Raw genomic sequence first — 18,424 nt, 5'->3', positions numbered from 1 at the left:
TACTACCAGGGAGACCCAACGATGCTCAGGATTGAATGATGATCAACAAATCTTTCCGCATTTCCATATTTTTATAGTCATCAAAATCCATGAAATCACCCATTTTTCAATCAAATTGATTGATTGCTTGTTCTAGCTGGAGACCCATTGCAGAGCACTGGAAGGAAGCTTCACATGCCTTCCCACAGTTATTTAGTCCACAACACATTGTAGTCTACATTGCACTGTAGAGAACCTACTGTTGATGTTATGAAATTATTATTTATAAATAATGGCTTGAATTAAAGTTTAAAATGCAAAAGTCAAGCATCATGGTTCAATTGTACTTTAAACAGAAACGTTTATTTCAAATGTGTCTCTGTCATATCAAAGAACTTACTGTTGATTTTATATGCCAGACCTTTCTTCTTGTGTGGTAATAAAACTTCTTAAATGCACTTGTGATGTTAGGCTGTATAAGATGTTAATTTTTGTCAAAATTCCCTTTTTCTTCTTTCATCGGATTTTTCCGGTTATCCATACTTATCGAAGACATTGCAATACAAAACTTATCTAAGAACACTGCCAGATACATAAAGGACATTTGTGTGAAATTTCATAAAAATTGGCTCGACCGTTTTGGAGTGTATAGGGAACAAACTAACAAGTTCCTTTTATATAATAGTAGATTATCAGTATTTTTGTTTAATTTTCGAATTTTGATGTATCATGTGATGTACACATAGATTCGAAAAAGTTGTCAAAAAACAAATATATAACAAATAAATGTTATCAAAGGCAAGATAAGTTACTTTTCTACCTAACTGAATATATTTTTAGTGTTTTTATTTACTGTAACATGTTTATTCAGCTCGAAAAAATACAATGTTTACCGTATTGGAAAATTCAAAATGGCGGCCGACTCTCTTGTGTAGTGAATAATACATAGCTTACCTGGGTGTATCTGCCGGAGGTGAGGATGGTCTTCCAACAATCAAGAAGAACAATAACCTTGTGGTTATTTATACTAATAGAGTAAGGTAATTGTTATAAAAACCTTCCTCCTTTGTGAAGAGTTACTTCATTCCTTTATTTTTATGTTACTACGGTTACAAGACCTGAGAAGAAGGTCGCGAAGAAGATTGTATTTTTTTCGTAACCTCACTTCAGGTTAGCTACTCTCAGTTATTACTTTTTTTTTTTTCAACAATTTGCAAAAAAAAATACACCAGTTCAACACAATTTCTAACGGAAGTTTGAACGTCAGCTGTGGCAGATTACAAGGAGCAACACCATAACCAGATTTCCATTCTGAAGATGAAAATCAAGGGTAGGCTTTGTTTGTCCCGTGGCACAGAGATTACTCCTGCTATATTTTCTGTATTCCACAGGGAAATTTTGGAGTATATCAACGAAATCGAAATCTCTATCTGCAAGTTGAAACTTTCCTGTGTCTCCGAAGAGGAAAGAGAGTTTATGGAGTCCGATTGGCTAAGTTACCAGCTGAATATACGGAAGGATTTAGAGGATCTCTCTCTCTCCTGTTACATCCTCCAGAGGTTAGTGGGTATTTGGAGCGACCTTCCCTTCCTTATACGCCTGGGCCTTCTATGGATAGAGCTCATTCATCGTTCACTGTTAGACTTCCTCAAGTTCAAATCACTGGACCAACGTTCAGTGGTCGTGAAATGGAAAACGATAGAATGAGTTTTTACAATTTCTTATCTCGATTCGAAAATTGTGCAGCAGGCATGGCAAACGATGCAGAAAAATTAAACTTTTTAAAATGTCTGGGTTGGTTTTGTTTTACGGCATATCAACCCTTTTCATATCTAGGACCCTCTGTCTGGGAGACCTCTGCTGCTGATTAACCACTTAAGTTGTGTCAATACAAATTATCAGCAAACACTTGCAGTATTAAAACGAGAATATTTAGATGTTAGTGACATCATTGATAAGATATCCCAAGATATTATCGATTTCTCTTCTGGAAGAACTGGCCAGCTCTCTCGATTGTGATTTCTCTGAGGATGGTTCTGCAGGGGCTCGATTAATGGCCAAAATACTTTTTTTGAAATTTCCGAGAGCATTGAAGGGAGAGCTTATTCAGTTATGCAGCTCTAGAATTCCTTCTTTGTCCGTTTTGATGTAAGACACCAGTGAAGCTATTAAACGCTTGCTAATTAAAGGTGGCGGGTTGCCTGGTTCTTCGGATATCCATCGAAACAATTCTCGGGTAACCGTTTCAAAATCTAGAGCCACTACAACCCGAGATGTTTCTTTCCACATAGATTCAGATTGTCAGTCTCCTTCTGGTTACTCGAGTAAACTACCTCCTCTGATTTGTGTTACCTTCGGTCGAGAAGGAAGAACTATCTCTGTAAACTGCCTATTGGATACTGGCAGTGGCAGAACGTATTTGTTTGGTGATGTCTTGCACTCCTTGGGTTCCTTGAGTTCTGACAGTTTGGATTGTCATTTGAGGCTGACTACTCTTCTTGGAGAATGTGAGCAAATATACAGAGAGGTGAAATTGGATGTGGACTTAGGGTCTGGTCATGTGGGGCACTTTCCGATACTGGTTGCCAACTCATTGGACCTATCTTTATATTTAAAAAATTGGCATTTGCTGTTGGAAAAGTTCAAACAAACTGGATGTTCTCTGGCTGGACAATTTGAGTCGGGCACTGATTTGGTAGCTATAAGTGGAATTATGTGTCTGGATCTGGTGCAACATTTGGGTCCCTTACAGTTGGTGCCTTGTTTGGTGGCGTCGGCCTTTCTCTGTTTCTGCTGGTTTGATTCTCTTTGTTGAGGTAGACACTTTTTTTCCTACAAATCCTACCCCTTATTTCAAGAGATTCTACTTTGTTCAGTGCAGTAATGGAGAATACTTCCCAGGTGGAATCATCGCATGTTTGCTTCATCCTAGAAGCCGATCCTACCTATGCAGACCCCTGGGTGGATGTCTTTCCCTCTAGCAATGTGGAAAGAGGATTGGAGAAAATGTTCATCATTGAGTCGTTGGGCATTCAGGACAGAGAAGAGATTTAAGGATATGATCAGGGTATGATTCGGCAGTTCCAGGAATCTATAACATTCAGGGATGGGAAATATCACGTGCAGTTACCCTGGCATGCAGATAAACTGGCTCTGGTTCCTTCTAATCATGCTATTGCTTTGCACGTTTTGGATTGTGTGGTCAGGAGCCTGAAGAAAAAGGGGCTGTACCAAGAGTATGTAAATGTATTCCTTCAGCAGCAACGAAAGGGCATCATTGAGGAAATACAGGTGGATCCTCAAAATTTTGTGGATTATGTATGGGTACCTCATCGGCCCGTTTTCAAGACGGATCCAGCAGCTACTACTAAAATCAGGCCTGTATTTAACTGTAGCTTGAAGGTCGGTGGCTCTGCTTCTCTTAATGAGGCTGCATACTCTGGTGTGAATATGACAGGAGATATGTTGGACCTGTTGATGTCTTTTAGATCGAATAACTTTGTCTTGATTGCAGACATCAGGAAAGCTTTCTTGATGGTTCGCCTTGCACTGGAGGCAGAGAAGAACAGGTTCTGTTTTTTTGTGAACGATGGTAATCGCCTTCGATGTTTCCGCTATGCCACGTTGATTTTCGGATTTACCTCGAGTACCTTTATATTGGGGAGTATCCTGAAGTTTCATGCAGCCCAGTATCCTTTTGATGGATGTTGAGTTGCGATGGAGAACCAATTCTATGTCGACAACCTGGTGGTGACTGAGTCTGACCCAGCAAGGCTTGTAAAGGCTGTATTCCCAGGTTAGGAAGCGGTTGCAGGAAGGTGAATTTATGGTACAGTCATGTAACTCAAACTGCAACAGCCTTAGGGAGGAGATGAGAAAAGATGGTACATTGAGTACTCATGAGGCCGGATGGGAGATGGTGCTCGGGTACCGGTATGATCTTATTTCAGAAAAGCTCCGCACTGCCCTGTTAAATGTGATCCGAGTGCATCTACTAAGAGGCAAATCCTTTCGGAATCGGCAAAGGTATTTGATCCCTTATCTCTTTGCCTGCCCGTGACTATAAGGAGTAGAATTTTGGTGGGAGAATTATAGAAGCGAGGTGTGCAATGGGATGAGGAAGTCTCTCCAGAGTTTCAGTCTTCTTGGAGGAACCTGGCAGAAGACTTATCTAAATTGAGTGACATGCATTTCTGCAGACAGGCCCATGACGGGAACCGAACTCGAGAGTTATACCTGTTTTGTGACGCTTCTAAAGAAGCATATGGATTTGCAGCCTACTATGTTCAGGACAACAATTCTGCATTGATCTTTGCCAAAGCACGAGTGGCTCCAGTGAAGGATAAGACATTACCAACTTTAGAACTAATGGCAGTATTTCTTGCTCTGAAGTGTTTGCCCACTATCTTGGTAGGATGCAAGAGTGTCCGCCCTTCTAGGTTGTGTGTGGTGACAGATGCACAAGTTGTATTGTCATGGATTTTATCAGAAACGATGACTAGTAAAAGCATCTTTGCTAGAAACAGGCTAAAGGCTGTTCTGCTAATGAGCCTGGATTTGGAAACAAACTACGGCATCAGGCCGACCTTCAGGTATGTTTCTACCACTGAAAACCCGGCTGACTTAATCACTCGTGGATTAACGATAAGGAAGTTCTGGGACAACTTTGACTTTTGGTACCATGGCCCTTCCTGGTTGCGCGGTGAAGTCTTGACTTGGTCGGAGCAGTAGTTGCCCTGTCTTGATGATAGGTGCCAGTAGATTGTTCGTTCATCAACAAATTTTGCTGCGATTGTGGATGAGGAGTGTGCTTCGGTGATCTCCATGCGGCGGTTCTCTACGTTTACCCGTTTGTTGAGAGTAACTTCTTTGGTCTTCCGATTCATCAGCTTGATGAGGAAAAGGGAAGACAACTACAACAAGAAAGCTGCAATTTACTTAATAAAATGTTCTCAACAGCAGGAATTTACTGCTGAATTGAATTACCTGCGGAATCCTATGGTAAAGCCTGCACCTAATCGTGTTCAGGCACTTGATCTTTATTTGGATGAGGAAGGGTTGATCCGCTCGTATGGACGGCTGAAGAGGTTTTCTCAGTTTTCTTATGAAGTTAAGAATCCCTTGTTGCTGGGCAAGAATCATCACCTGACCCGACTTGTGATATTAGACTGCCATCTTAAATGTTCCCATCTGGGTATAGGGTCAACCTTAACGGAATTGAGATGTCGTGGATACTGGGTACCTCAAGGGAGGCAGGCAGTTAAAAATGTCCTGAATTCCTGCACAAGGTGTAAAAGATACAATTCTAGGCCGGTGCTGCCTGAGAACATGGCCAATCTACCAACTTCTCGTGTCGAATTTGAGGTTCCTTATAGGAATACTGGAGTGGACTTCACAGGACATTTTTGGGTGAAGGAGGGAAACTGAGAAAAAAATGTATCTGTTGTTGTTCACTTGTTTGAGTGTAAGAGCAGTGCATATAAAGGTGGTGCCAGACATGAGTATATTGTCCTTTTTTTCAGGCTCTACTCAGATTTACTAATGCCCATGGTGTTCCAGAGTCGATTCTCAGCAACAACGCGAAAACCTTTCTGGGTAGTGGAAGACTGTTTAAGCGCCTTTGTCTTCTCTAGGACTACCAGGCCAAATTTGGGTCATGTAATATTAAGTGGGAGACAATTCCTCTAGTTTCCCCTTGGGTTGGAGGAGTATGGGAGCGTAGCATCAAGACTTCAAAATCTTGCCTATATAAGGTTATTGGTAGGGGTAAGGTAGATTATTATACCTTCCTAACTATTGTCTCAGATATTCAGCGGGCTGTAAACAACAGGCCCCTTACTTATCAAGAGTCCGCTGACAGGCAACCAATGATTATCACACCCAATATGTTTATTAGACCCAATAAAAGCCCTGGTCTATTGTTACCGTTGGGAAGAGATGATCTCTCCACCATGGTTCCTCCCAGCCGGAGAAGGTTGATTGAGATGATTGGATTACGAGATGAATGGTTTTTAAGATTTAGAGAACTGTGGTACAAGGAGTACCTCCTTCATCTTAGAGGAAGGATGCCAGGAAGATCTCAGATACCATTCCAGAATCGCATTAAAAGAAATGATGTAGCCTTGGTCAAGAGCCCTTTAAAACCACGACCCTTTTGGATGTTGGGTACTATACTTGAGGTTCTCCAAGGACAAGATGGAGTGGTGAGGACAGCTCGTGTCAGACAGGGCGATGGTTTGGTGAACGTCCATTCGCTAAAGAATTTATATCTAATAGAAATTTCACAATCTGATGATGATCTTGAGGAAAGTGAACCGAGTCAGGTAGGTGCATCCTCGCCTGCTGCGGCAGGTAGCAGTCAAAACCAGGAATCCTCTGGTTCATTTTCGGAAGGAGATAGCACCATTTGGTTGTGTCCTGCCTGCAATAGACCTCCAGGGAACCAAGATATGATATGCTGCGATTCCTGTGATGAGTGGTATCATTTTGAATGTGTTGGAATTGACTTGGCTCCACCCGCTAGACAGAAATGGTACTGCAGTGATTGTGCACCACGAAAGAGACAAGTTTGTTAGTCTGTTACCTGCTCAATAGAAGTAGTCTTGGGTAGGACTATAAACTACGAACGACAGCGGAGCCTAGGCTAAGGGACAGAATGAAGGTACCCTGAACCACTGTTAGCTCCAGGTGGCCCTTGACTAAGGCCTAGCACCTGTTAGTCCCCCTGCAGGGTCACGCCAACTTAAAGTTTTTTTTTTCTATGAAGATATATATATATAAAATGCACTTCTTTTTTTTTTTTCTTTTGTTGGGAGAGTGTAGTGAATACATAGCTTACCTGGGTGTAGCTGCCGGAGGTGAGGATGCTCTTCCAACAGTCAAGAAGAACAATAGCCTTGTGGTTATTTATACTAATAGAGTAAGGTAATTGTTATAAAAACCCTCCTCCTTTGTGAAGAGTTACTTCATTCCTTTATTTTTATGTTACTGTGGTTACAAGACCCGAGAAGAAGGTCGCGAAGAAGATTGTATTTTTTTCGCAACCTCACTTCAGGTTAGCTACTCTCAGTTATATATTTTTTTTCAACACTCTTTGACACGGTAAGTTTGGGAAAAAGAGTTTAAAATAAAAAAAATATGCAAAAATACTGTTAAAACTCCACCGAATATATGTCAGTCTATGTTACGATAACAAATATTGAGCGAGTTTCTAACAGTATTTTGTCTAATTTTTTTATTTATAAATCCTTTTCCCAAACCTACCGTGTCAAAGAAAGAGTCGGGCGCCATTTTGAATTTTCCAATACATCGGTAAACAGTAAACACTGTATGTTTTTCCAGTTGAATAAACATGTTACATTAAATAAAAACACTAAAAACATATCCAGTTAGGTAGAAAAGTAACTTATCTTGCCTTTGATAACATTTATTTGTTATATATTTGTTTTTTGAAAACTTTTTAGAATCTATGTGTGTGTAAAGTAATACAACCCATGTTTTTTTTTCATATCATAACTGCTCTCTCTTGTGTTTCCAGCTCTGCCGCAAGGTAGTTTACTAGCACTTTTTTTTTTTTTTTTTTTTAAATACTATACGATCTGCCCACAAAGTCTCTGCGGTAATCTCCAAAAATACCGTTAGGGCCTACAACATGGTCGCCAGAAGAGTCACGTGATCTGGTTGATCCAAAACATGAATCGCCGTATTACGAAACCGGAAAACGCAAATTTAAAGCAAACTTTGACAAACAAGCATAATAATTAAGTACAAAAACAGTTTTTCAATATCATAATAATAAATAATTTATTTAGAACGGTCATTTAATTTTTTGTTGAGAAACAATCACAGTTTGTTTGTTTTTTAAATGTTTACAAAATGTCTACGAACGTGCGTAGACATTTTGTAAACATTGTTTTTAAAAAATAAAAAATAATACTTCTATTATGTTTTAAACGACTGTAATAGTTTATTTTGGAAGTATATTTCATAAAGAAAATTGACAACCCACTTTAAAAACAGAAATTACGAGTTTTATATATTTTATTCGCAGTTTTTTTGTTGGGGGTGTCAAAAATTCCGCCTAAAATTCTGATACACCTAGTCGACCACTTGTTTGTTCTGAATAAAATACTTTTTATAAACACTGTTTTAACTAAAAACAACCTAAGATTGTTTCTCAAAGTTTGCCTATTTTTATAACAACATTATATCAACAAAAAAATAAATACAAACAAATTGTGATTGTTTGTCAAAGTTTGCCTTCAAGGCTGCGTTTTCCATTTGCACGATTCATGTTTTGGATCAACCGGATCACGTGACTCTTCTGGCGGTCATGTTGTAAGCCCTAACGGTATTTTTGGAGATTACCGTCTCTGCGATCGACCAGTCGATATCGTCTGTGTCCGCTCGCAACAGTTTATCTTCACCAAAGTGTTTGCCTGCCGCAAGATTAACTTTCTCCAAAAATCTCTCCTTGTCAGCTGTCTTCATTGGTTTAGCCATACTCCTTATCGACACCCAGGTGACTTCATTCAAGAAGTCATCGATCCAGCACCACCACTAGGCCGAGGTTGAAAATAAGAAAATGCCTTTCGGAATAAGCACCTCCAACCTCCCCTGTTAAGAACGGCTTTCGGAATAAACATTCTTTGCAGGTTGGACAATGGACAACCAGTTCATTGACCGAAATAAATAAGCATATTGACACGAGAGCAAATATGTGAAACTTTTGAATACGTGTTTTTTTGTTTTTGTTTGGTTTGTTTGTTTGTTTTTACACATTTATTTTTAAACTAAAAGAGGAAGTCCGGTTTGGTGATCGGAACATTTTTACACCGAGGCTAGATTTTCACCTGACACCGGTGCGATCGTACTTAGAGTTGCCTATACTTCTGAATTGTTCATTTATTTATATATTTGTGTCTGGACCACTTTTTCGGCGATATTAAATGACCAACAACGTTATTATTTCAGCACAATCCGTATTCTGCATAAGTACCAGGTAAAATATTGTCCTATCTCCTAAATCAATAGAAAAACAAACTTTTGTATGCGCCTCTGTCGTATCAAAGAACGTGTTTAGTTTTCACTTTAAAACTTTTTTAGATTTCAAACAATCGGATTTATTTAGCAATTACAATAATGCATGCGGTTTCCATTTTTCTCTCTCTAAGAAAGTAAAACAAAAAAAAAAAAGAAAAACAGAAAATATCAGAAAAGTACATTGAAATATAAACACGTGGTCTCACAAACATTTACACATTATAAGCTAGCGAGCTCAAAACGAAATAAAAAAGCAGAAAATAACATAACTCACCTATATTCATACTGTGATTTGATTTGTTTACACGATCAGGGCCCCTTTTGCCCTTCTGTCCTTTGAATTTAGCCATTATCGATAAAAGATTATTGGGTTTTTTTTTTAGTTTTAACTATTCGAGCAGTGCCACTGCCACACACACGCTCGATGAAAACTTTTTTTTTTTTTTGTACTTCCGGTTGTGACGGGCACGGATTGAAAAATTGCTGCTTTCTGATTGGATAATATTGACTCTTGGGTAAATTTGAAATAAAACATAATTTTTATAGAGCTTTTTCCAGTTTCAAAACCAACATTTAAACCAAAATTTCAACTGTCATGTCGAAATTTGGTATAAATTCCAAACTTTACGAAAAATCGTCCAGTAAAGAAATAATTACAAGTAAAAATAGAATTTATTGAGTTTTATCGTATGTTTTAATGTGAAATCAATTCAGGATGACAAACTGACTTATCTCCCTTGACTTTTCATGAAAATCGCTCGAGACAAGATATAAAGCCATTTGATGCAAGGAGCAAACCGAACGAAAGGTGGTTATTGCAAAGGCAAGAAATACCAATTAAACAGGCTTGAAAAGACCAAGGTTGTAGGTAGAAGTATCACGGTTCGCTTACGCCCTCGTGTTTTTTATTTTGTTTTTTTTTTTTAAACTACGATGGTCATTTTCCATTTGTAAACAATACGCCGTCAACAGCAAACAACTGGCATTACTGTGTGGTGCTGTCGTAGTAGGTGTATCAGAAATTTGGAAGAATTTTTGGGTTTGTATCACTGTACACATAGATTCGAAAAAGTTGTCAAAAAACAAATATATAACAAATAAATGTTATCAAAGGCAAGATAAGTTACTTTTCTACCTAACTGGATATTTTTTTGTGTTTTTATTAAATGTAACATGTTTTTTCAGCTCGAAAAACATGCAGTGTTTACCGATGTATTGGAAATTCAAGATGGCGTCTGACTCTCTCTTTAACACGGTAAGTTTGAGAAAGGGTGTTATAAATAATAAACTAGACAAAATACTGTTAGAAATTCGATCATTATATGTTACCGTGACATAGGCTGACATATATTCGATGGGTTTTTAATAGTATTTTGTCTCGTTTATTATTTATAACACCTTTTCCCAAACTTACCGTGTTAAAGAGAGAGTCAGACGCCATCTTGAATTTTCCAATACATCGGTAAACACTGCATGTTTTTCAAGCTGAATAAACATGTTACATTGAATAAAAACACAAAACATATATCCAGTTTAGTAGAAAAGTAACTTATCTTGCCTAACATTTATTTGTTATATATTTGTTTTTTGACAACTTTTTCGAATCTATGTGTACAGTAATAGAAACCCGAATTTTTGACACCCCTAACAGAAAACTGCGAAATAAAATAAAAAAAAAACTCGCAATTTCTCTTTTTAAAGTGGGTTGTTTATTTTCTGTATGGAATATACTTCCAAAATAAACTATTAAAAGGTGTTTTTTTTTTTTTTTTTTTTTTTTTTTTTACAAAGGCATCACCACATTATCAAGGCCCAGAGGCCACTCAAGGATAAGGGTTAAAGAGTGTACAGTAGAAATTGGTCAATATAGTAATCATTAGTAATGAAAATTTGGTAAATTTAATAACTTATATGGAACGGCTCATCAAGAACTTATTTACTTTAGACTTGAACACAACCATATTGTAGTCAGCCGGAAAGCAGGAAAACGGAAGACAATTCCACAGGCGTGCAGTTCTAAGAAAGAAGCTTTGTTCATGGAATCTACGTTTAAGTTTAGGCACAGATAAAGAGTGGGGGAAATTATTGATAGTGTTTACAGCTAGACGAGTGTTTCTTGTGAAAGTTTGGCGAGGGGGGACCATAGATTGAAGCTCAGTTGAACACTTTCCATGAAAATAATGATACATCAGAGACAAACTCGCAACATCTCTTCTGTGAGATAGAGGTTGTAAGGAGGAGAAAAGGACATCTCCTACGAGGCTACGAAGTCTATTTTGAATTCTATCAAGGCAGGACAAGTCCTTTCTAGCAGCTCCTGCCCAGATGTGGCAACAGTATTCCATCCTTGGACGTACCTGGCTCTTATATAGGTAGAGAATAGCATCAGCAGTGAGATATCTACTGGATCGATAGAAAGATCCCACCATTTTTCCAGCGGCCTTGGCAACAGATTTGATATACGTGTTCCATTTAAGATCAGGAGTAATGGTCAAGCCCAGAAGCTTGTCAAAACTTGAGGCCTCCTGAAGACGAGAGCCATTCATTTCAATTGATGACAAATGTGAATTAGAATGTTGATGATGTAAAGAGAGAAGCTTGGTTTTAGATGCATTAAAAGTAACCAGCCACTCCTTTCCCCATTGTACTACGTGCTCAAGATCAGAGGAGAGAGAATTGGAGAGAACTTGGTCGTTTACTGTCTTAGATGTGGTACCATAAATGGTAATGTCGTCAGCATAAATGTCTACAAATGATGTAAGGATATGATTTGGAAGATCATTAATGTAGATCAGGAAAAGAGTTGGGCCCAGGATGGATCCCTGAGGGACACAGGCATTGATACTGTGAGCTTCTGATTTTTGCCCCTCAACTACTACTCTTATGAACCTATCAGAAAGAAATGATTTAATAATTGAGAAGACTTTTCCAGCTATACCATAGCTAGCGATCTTATGAAGTAAACCTTTATGCCATACCCTATCAAAGGCTTTAGATATGTCAAGAGCAATTGCCCTAGAAAGATTGCCACCGTCGAGAGATTTGCTAATCCTATGCGATATAACTGTAAGGACATCTGCTGTAGATCTAGCAGAACGGAAACCATATTGAGTGTCACTAAGAAGGTTATTTTTGTTGAGATGTTTGATTACTTCTGTATTTAACACAGATTCTAGCAACTTACTCATGACGCACAGGAGACTTATTGGCCTGTACTGAGGTGTTTAAAAAATAATAGAAATATTGTTTTTTTATTTTAAAAAAAAACCCCAGTGTTTACAAAATGCCGGCGTGCCTTCATGCAGACATTTTTTTACGTAATAAAATCAATTGAATTTTATGTGTTAAATATTTTTCAATTTTTAAACTTTAAAAATCTATCAAAAGTTTTCTATTGGTTCAATTTTTACGATATTTTCAGGGTCAATGTGAAATTTTATGCTCTTTCCAATAAACCAAATATAATATTTTAGACAAACGTTTTTTTTTCAAATTCACCCCCACCCCATTTTGAAATATCTATTAAAATTTTAATAATTAATTTATGTACCAAAGTTTTATATATCACAATTTGAAGATAAAAGATCAATAAAGAAAATATTATAATTTAAAACAAAGAAACAAAAAAAAATAAGTTTTTTGGGAAATTTACCTGTAAAGTCCAAAGTGTAAACCTTTTTTTTAAAAAAAAAACATGTTGATTTTTTTTTTTTTTAATGAAAGCTCATGTTATGCTTATATCGTCAAGTAAATACCAAACGCTGACGGCAAATTTTTCTATTTCATTCAATGTTTTCTTTTTTTAGATATTAAAAAAAAAATTCAGTCGATAAAAAAGTATTAAAATATATAAATCAAAAACTCGTGTATTTCATTAAAAGAATTGAAAAAAAAAATTCGATGAAGCGGATTTTTTGTTTTAGAGGAAAAACTTATAAGTGAATGTGCGTTTCTTTTTAACTACGGAGGACGAAAAATACTAATTTTGGTTAACACATGCAATAAAAAAGAGACATTATTTATGTCACTTGGACGAATCCATATTTGATAAATTTGATATTAGCAGCAGCAGCTCTTTAAGCTTACCGCAAAACATGTTACAAAAATGCGATTTTCTATGACCATCGCTTTAAAAAATCTTTTTATTTAAAAAATACATAGAATTTAAAATATAAATATGGATAAATTCTTAACAATGAAGAATGGAACTACCCATTTAATAGTATATATACATATATTTATAAGCAAGTCAAAATATGTTAATTTTCTTTATATTTATTTTTAAAGAAAACTGCTTTAAAAAAAACAAATATTGCGGAACCACTGGAGTTATTTACAGCATGCTGACTTCGATTGTAACTGACTGGCTTTGCCGCAAAGTGCCCTTTTTATAGGTTTCGAACCGGCTCCCAGCGGAGACTGTTAGGGGAATATTTTTTAAATACACTTTCTTCGTAATCTGATTGGATGAAAAAAAAACATCTTTATCATGTGAGGTACTTTCAGCTACGTCGGTGAAACAAGACAAGTTCTTAGTTTTGTGCTTGCGGAAATTGTGTGGGTGTAGACAACCAATGTACGTGCAACTGAAACGTTCCTTGTACAGCCACTTTTAATATTTGTGGCGAGTCACTACAGTGCTAAAAATAGAAACAAACTCTTTCTCACTCCGAACTCAACAGAAGAAATCATAAATTCAACCTGTTCTCCACGAAGCAAGAAGAAGAGAGTTTTTGATTCTGAGCTGAATTGAACATAAGTGAAACAAAGTTACAGTGAGGAATTAATTCTATTCATTTGTTTTTTTTTATCGAGAGCGACGCCTATTGTAACAATACTTTCTCATAAATACGGCGCGTCTGTGCAAGAGCAGGAAGCCTCCCGAATGTGACTTTGACATTCTCAGATCAGCAGCAACAACAAACAGCCCTTTTCAGGACTACTTTTTCCCACATTAATTATGCAAATCACATACTCTTATGCGAACTACAAACTATTACCATACGACTACTACTGCCTGTCTGTTACCTGAGACTACCCTTCTTCAACCCACAGATTCTAGCTCACTCCTGCAGTTTTCAGTGCCTGCCGCAGCTTCCTGCAACCTTTTCCAGTGATTCCTTCTGCCCTCACCAGATTACCAGTCAAAAGAGAGTTAATGCTCCAGATCAAATAACTACTTTGTTAAATAAATTATATAATTTATAAATGCTGTGTTCGAGTTGATTGCTATTTATTGGAGTCTACGATATTTAAATGCTTTCCGACCGACTCTGCTGACTGTTCAAATTTTACTGCCCGACTGCCTTGATCTGACTAAAACTAGCTCCTATATTGAGAATTCCCTTTTTGCTATGATGTCAGATGTGTGGTTCAAAAACGTGACCAACTCACGTGGCTAAGCACCGTTTCCAAAATACACTTCTGCAAACAAAGAATTCTCAACTAACCTATTTTTTTTTCAATATATTTTTAATTTGTATTGTTCATTATTTTTAGCTGACCTTTTTAATTCAGTTTTCATAAAAGAATGAACAATTAATTCTATTTACAATACAAACAATATCTAAATATTTTATCAATATATTTTTTAATTTGTATTGTTCATTATTTTTAGCTGACCTTTTTAATTCAGTTTTCATAAAAGAATGAACAATTAATTCTATTTACAATACAAACAATATCTAACTATTTTATCAATATATTTTTTAATTTGTATTGTTCATTATTTTTAGCTGACCTTTTTAATTCAGTTTTCATAAAAGAATGAACAATTAATTCTTTTTACAATACAAACAATATCTAACTGTTTTATATGGAATTTAAAAATAGCGAAATTCTAATATTCCACTTCTAAATCTATTTCTGAACTTTGATTACAAGGTTCGAGTCTCGGCTTATCCACTTTTCCAGTTATCTAATGTTCTTATTTACAGGAAAAGGGGACAGCCCTTTTTCCTGTAACAGAGAACTCTCTTGTTTTTTTGTTTTTTTTTAAATTGAAAGGAGAGATCAAATAAAATGCGTTCATGAATCTAGCAAGCCTGATCAGCGGAGCCAAAAAAATTTGACCTATCTCTTAGGATAATATTCTAGAACTGATTCAAAATGGGTGCCCAGCTTTCTACTAGCTGACTACCGCCATGCCAAATAGGGGGGGATATAAAGAGAATGACAATGACTGGTGAATCAAAGGACTGCCAAGCCTCACTGCCATACACTGACCTCCCCCTACATACACACTTAATGGCTGAAGGATTAAAAACATGGAATTCTTAAACCATTTTCTATCCTTTTATGGACAGTTTTTTTGACAAACATCTCTCAATCACTGCCTCACCTTGATTAACAATCCTATTCAGCCTCCTTTTGTGTGCCTTAGTGAACAACCTCCTCTCAATTGTCTTTTCTACCAAGCTCAGTCCCAATAACCATTGTTCTATTGATAACTTATCCCTTCTTCTTTTTCCCATAATTTCCCCTCTTGCCATTTTTTTTTTCTTTTCCTCATATTTGTGGGGAGACAAGAAAAGGAATGATCATTTTGGCAGAATATTCACAAACTATCAAGTGAGATAATCTGTCGATTTTGAACTATGAAAGGACTGTTATATTGTCTGGAATAAGTAACTACAATCTATATAAGTAAAACAGTAAATGTATGTGTGTGTGTAAATATTTAACCGATAAACTCTTAAACTACTGCTCACATAACACTGAAATTAACAGGAAATAGTAATTATACACCAAAGATGGTTTATAATGAGTAAAGATCTTTATTTGAATGGATGAATAACGCATACAGAAATATGTCAGCAAGTTTAAATGCAAAATGTTCATTTCAACTTACTAACATATTTCTATTACTTTTGTGCATGCGCAAATTCATTCATAGCTTAAAGTGATTCAATTTTTAGTCTTTCTTATCTCTCTGTCGATAGCCCAAACGGTAGGGAATGTGGCTGGAGCACTAAATTTTTTTTTTTTTTTTTTTTACACAGTGATCACCACTTATCAAGGCCCGGAAGCCACTCAGGGATAAGGGTTATTGCATGTACAGTATGTTAGTGTGGGGGTTTAATAAAAATGTCTACTTAAGGGGGCGGTTCATCAGGAATTTGTTTACGTTGGACTTGAAGACATCCAGGTTGTAGTCAGGTGGGAAGCAAGCAGACGGAACAGAGTTCCACAGGCGTGCAGTTCTAAGAAAGAAGCTTTGTTCATGGAATCTACGTTTTGATTTAGGCACAGATAAAGAGTGGGGAAAATTTTTGACAGTGGTTTCAGCTAGACGGGTGTTTTTCATAAAAGATTTGCGAGGGAGGACTATAGAGTGGAGCTCAGATGAGCACCTGCCATGGAAATAACGATAAAACAAAGATAGGCTCGTAACGTCTCTTCTATGGGAGAGAGGTTGCAGGGAAGAGAAAAGGGTATCCCTCACTAAGCCACAAAAGTCTATTTTGTACTCTGTCAAGGCAGGATAGGCTGTTTTTAGCAGCTCCTGCCCAGATATGGCAGCAGTATTCCATCCTTGGGCATACTTGGCTTTTATATAGATAGAGAATTGCATCAGTAAATGTTTTGATTTTGATTCTAGCTGATGGCACCCAAGTCATTTTTAAAACTTTTGAAATCAGTATTATATATACATAATATTCAATAGAGAATTGTCTTTTTAATAATAAATATGAAATCTGCATGAATCAAAATATATTTAAACATATTTTATGTCCGGGCAAGACCAGGTACCACCTGCATACTGTGTGTATGTTAAGGACATACTAGCAAATGCCAGACAGTTATTTTTGTCAAAGCTTCATGTAGAATCCGGTAGATCCAAGGCGGATGAAAAACGTGCAACTTTATACTCCTATGCTGGCTTGTCTGACATTCTTACGTTCATGGCATTTTCCATGTTACAATATTTTGGAGTTATAATGGGGTATGATCACACACAGTCGGACGATTCTATTTATAAACGATGCTGCTAGGAACTGACGAATCAAATTAATTCACGTTCTGCTCCCAACCAATCAGAAACTAGAATTGCTCCATAAATATTAAACCTTTTCCGTAGCAATTTCACATGTTTTTTTTTTCGTCTCGACACGGTAAGAATATTTTGCTCGGTGGAACTGTCTACTGCAAACAAGTCACCTCTTAGGACTTGTGTGCAACAGCGAACCATCAGAAACTGTTCTGTCTACTGCAAACCAGTCACCTCTCAAAACTTGTTTAGAACAACGAACCATCGGAAACTGTTCTGTCTACTGCAAACCAGTCACCTCTCAAAACTTGTTTAGAACAACGAACCATCGGAAACTGTTCTGTCTACTGCAAACCAGTCACCTCTCAAAACTTGTTTAGAACAACGAACCATCGGAAACTGTTCTGTCTACTGCAAACCAGTCACCTCTCAAGACTTTTTTAGAACAACGAACCATCGGAAACTGTTCTGTCTACTGCAAACCAGTCACCTCTCAAAACTTGTTTAGAACAACGAACCATCGGAAACTGTTCTGTCTACTGCAAACCAGTCACCTCTCAAGACTTGTTTAGAACAACGAACCATCGGAAACTGTTCTGTCTACTGCAAACCAGTCACCTCTCAAAACTTGTTTAGAACAACGAACCATCGGAAACTGTTCTGTCTACCGCAAACCAGTCACCTCTCAAAACTTGTTTAGAACAACGAACCATCGGAAACTGTTCTGTCTACTGCAAACCAGTCACCTCTCAAAACTTGTTTAGAACAACGAACCATCGGAAACTGTTCTGTCTACTGCAAACCAGTCACCTCTCCAAACTTGTTTAGAACAACGAACCATCGGAAACTGTTCTGTCTACTGCGAACTAGTCACCTCCCACGACTTGTGTAGAACAACGAACCATCGGAAACTGTTCTGTCTACTGCAAACCAGTCACCTCTCAAAACTTGTTTAGAACAACGAACCATCAGAAACTGTTCTGTCTACTGCAAACCAGTCACCTCTCCAAACTTGTTTAGAACAACGAACCATCGGAAACTTTTATGAAACTAAACATGGCTTACACTTCTAGATTCCATATTTCGTGTTGAATAAAATTGATTTAAATTATAGAGAAGTATGTACTTTTAAACGAAAACCTGGCAGGAATTTTCTTTGTTGCAAACAAGGCTGGTAACTACTTGGACATGAAAAGAATATTTAAACAGAAAAATAGTATCACTACTAACATAAGATAGACAAACGCAGAAAAACAGCAAATGTAAACTCTGTAGACAAAGAGACAAAACAAAGACATGTGAAAAGTGAATGCAAGTTTGTCCTTTTAAACAAAAACTTGGCAATGCATCTAAAACCAAGCTTCTATCTCTACATCATCTACACTCTGATGCCAATCTGGCATCAGTTGAAAT

General features: G+C 37.1%; 1 protein-coding gene across 1 annotated transcript in view; it reads right to left on the bottom strand.

The window, feature by feature from the left end:
• LOC145296956 (uncharacterized) overlaps positions 1–9,475 on the bottom strand; it is a 57,511-nt gene extending 48,036 nt beyond the window's left edge. Inside the window, exon 1 of the mRNA XM_080143179.1 lies at positions 9,296–9,475. Coding sequence (XP_079999305.1) covers positions 9,296–9,371 — 76 coding nt within the window. The 5' untranslated portion in view covers positions 9,372–9,475. The remainder of the gene's footprint in view (positions 1–9,295) is intronic.
• Positions 9,476–18,424: the final 8,949 nt, after the last annotated feature.

Source organism: Euprymna scolopes, chromosome 17 (genome assembly GCF_053919585.1).
Source record: "Euprymna scolopes isolate OS-2025 chromosome 17, ASM5391958v1, whole genome shotgun sequence".
NCBI classification, from domain to species: domain Eukaryota; kingdom Metazoa; phylum Mollusca; class Cephalopoda; order Sepiida; family Sepiolidae; genus Euprymna; species Euprymna scolopes.
Note: the sequence above shows the minus strand (reverse complement) of the source record. Positions and strands in the feature narration are given on the sequence as shown.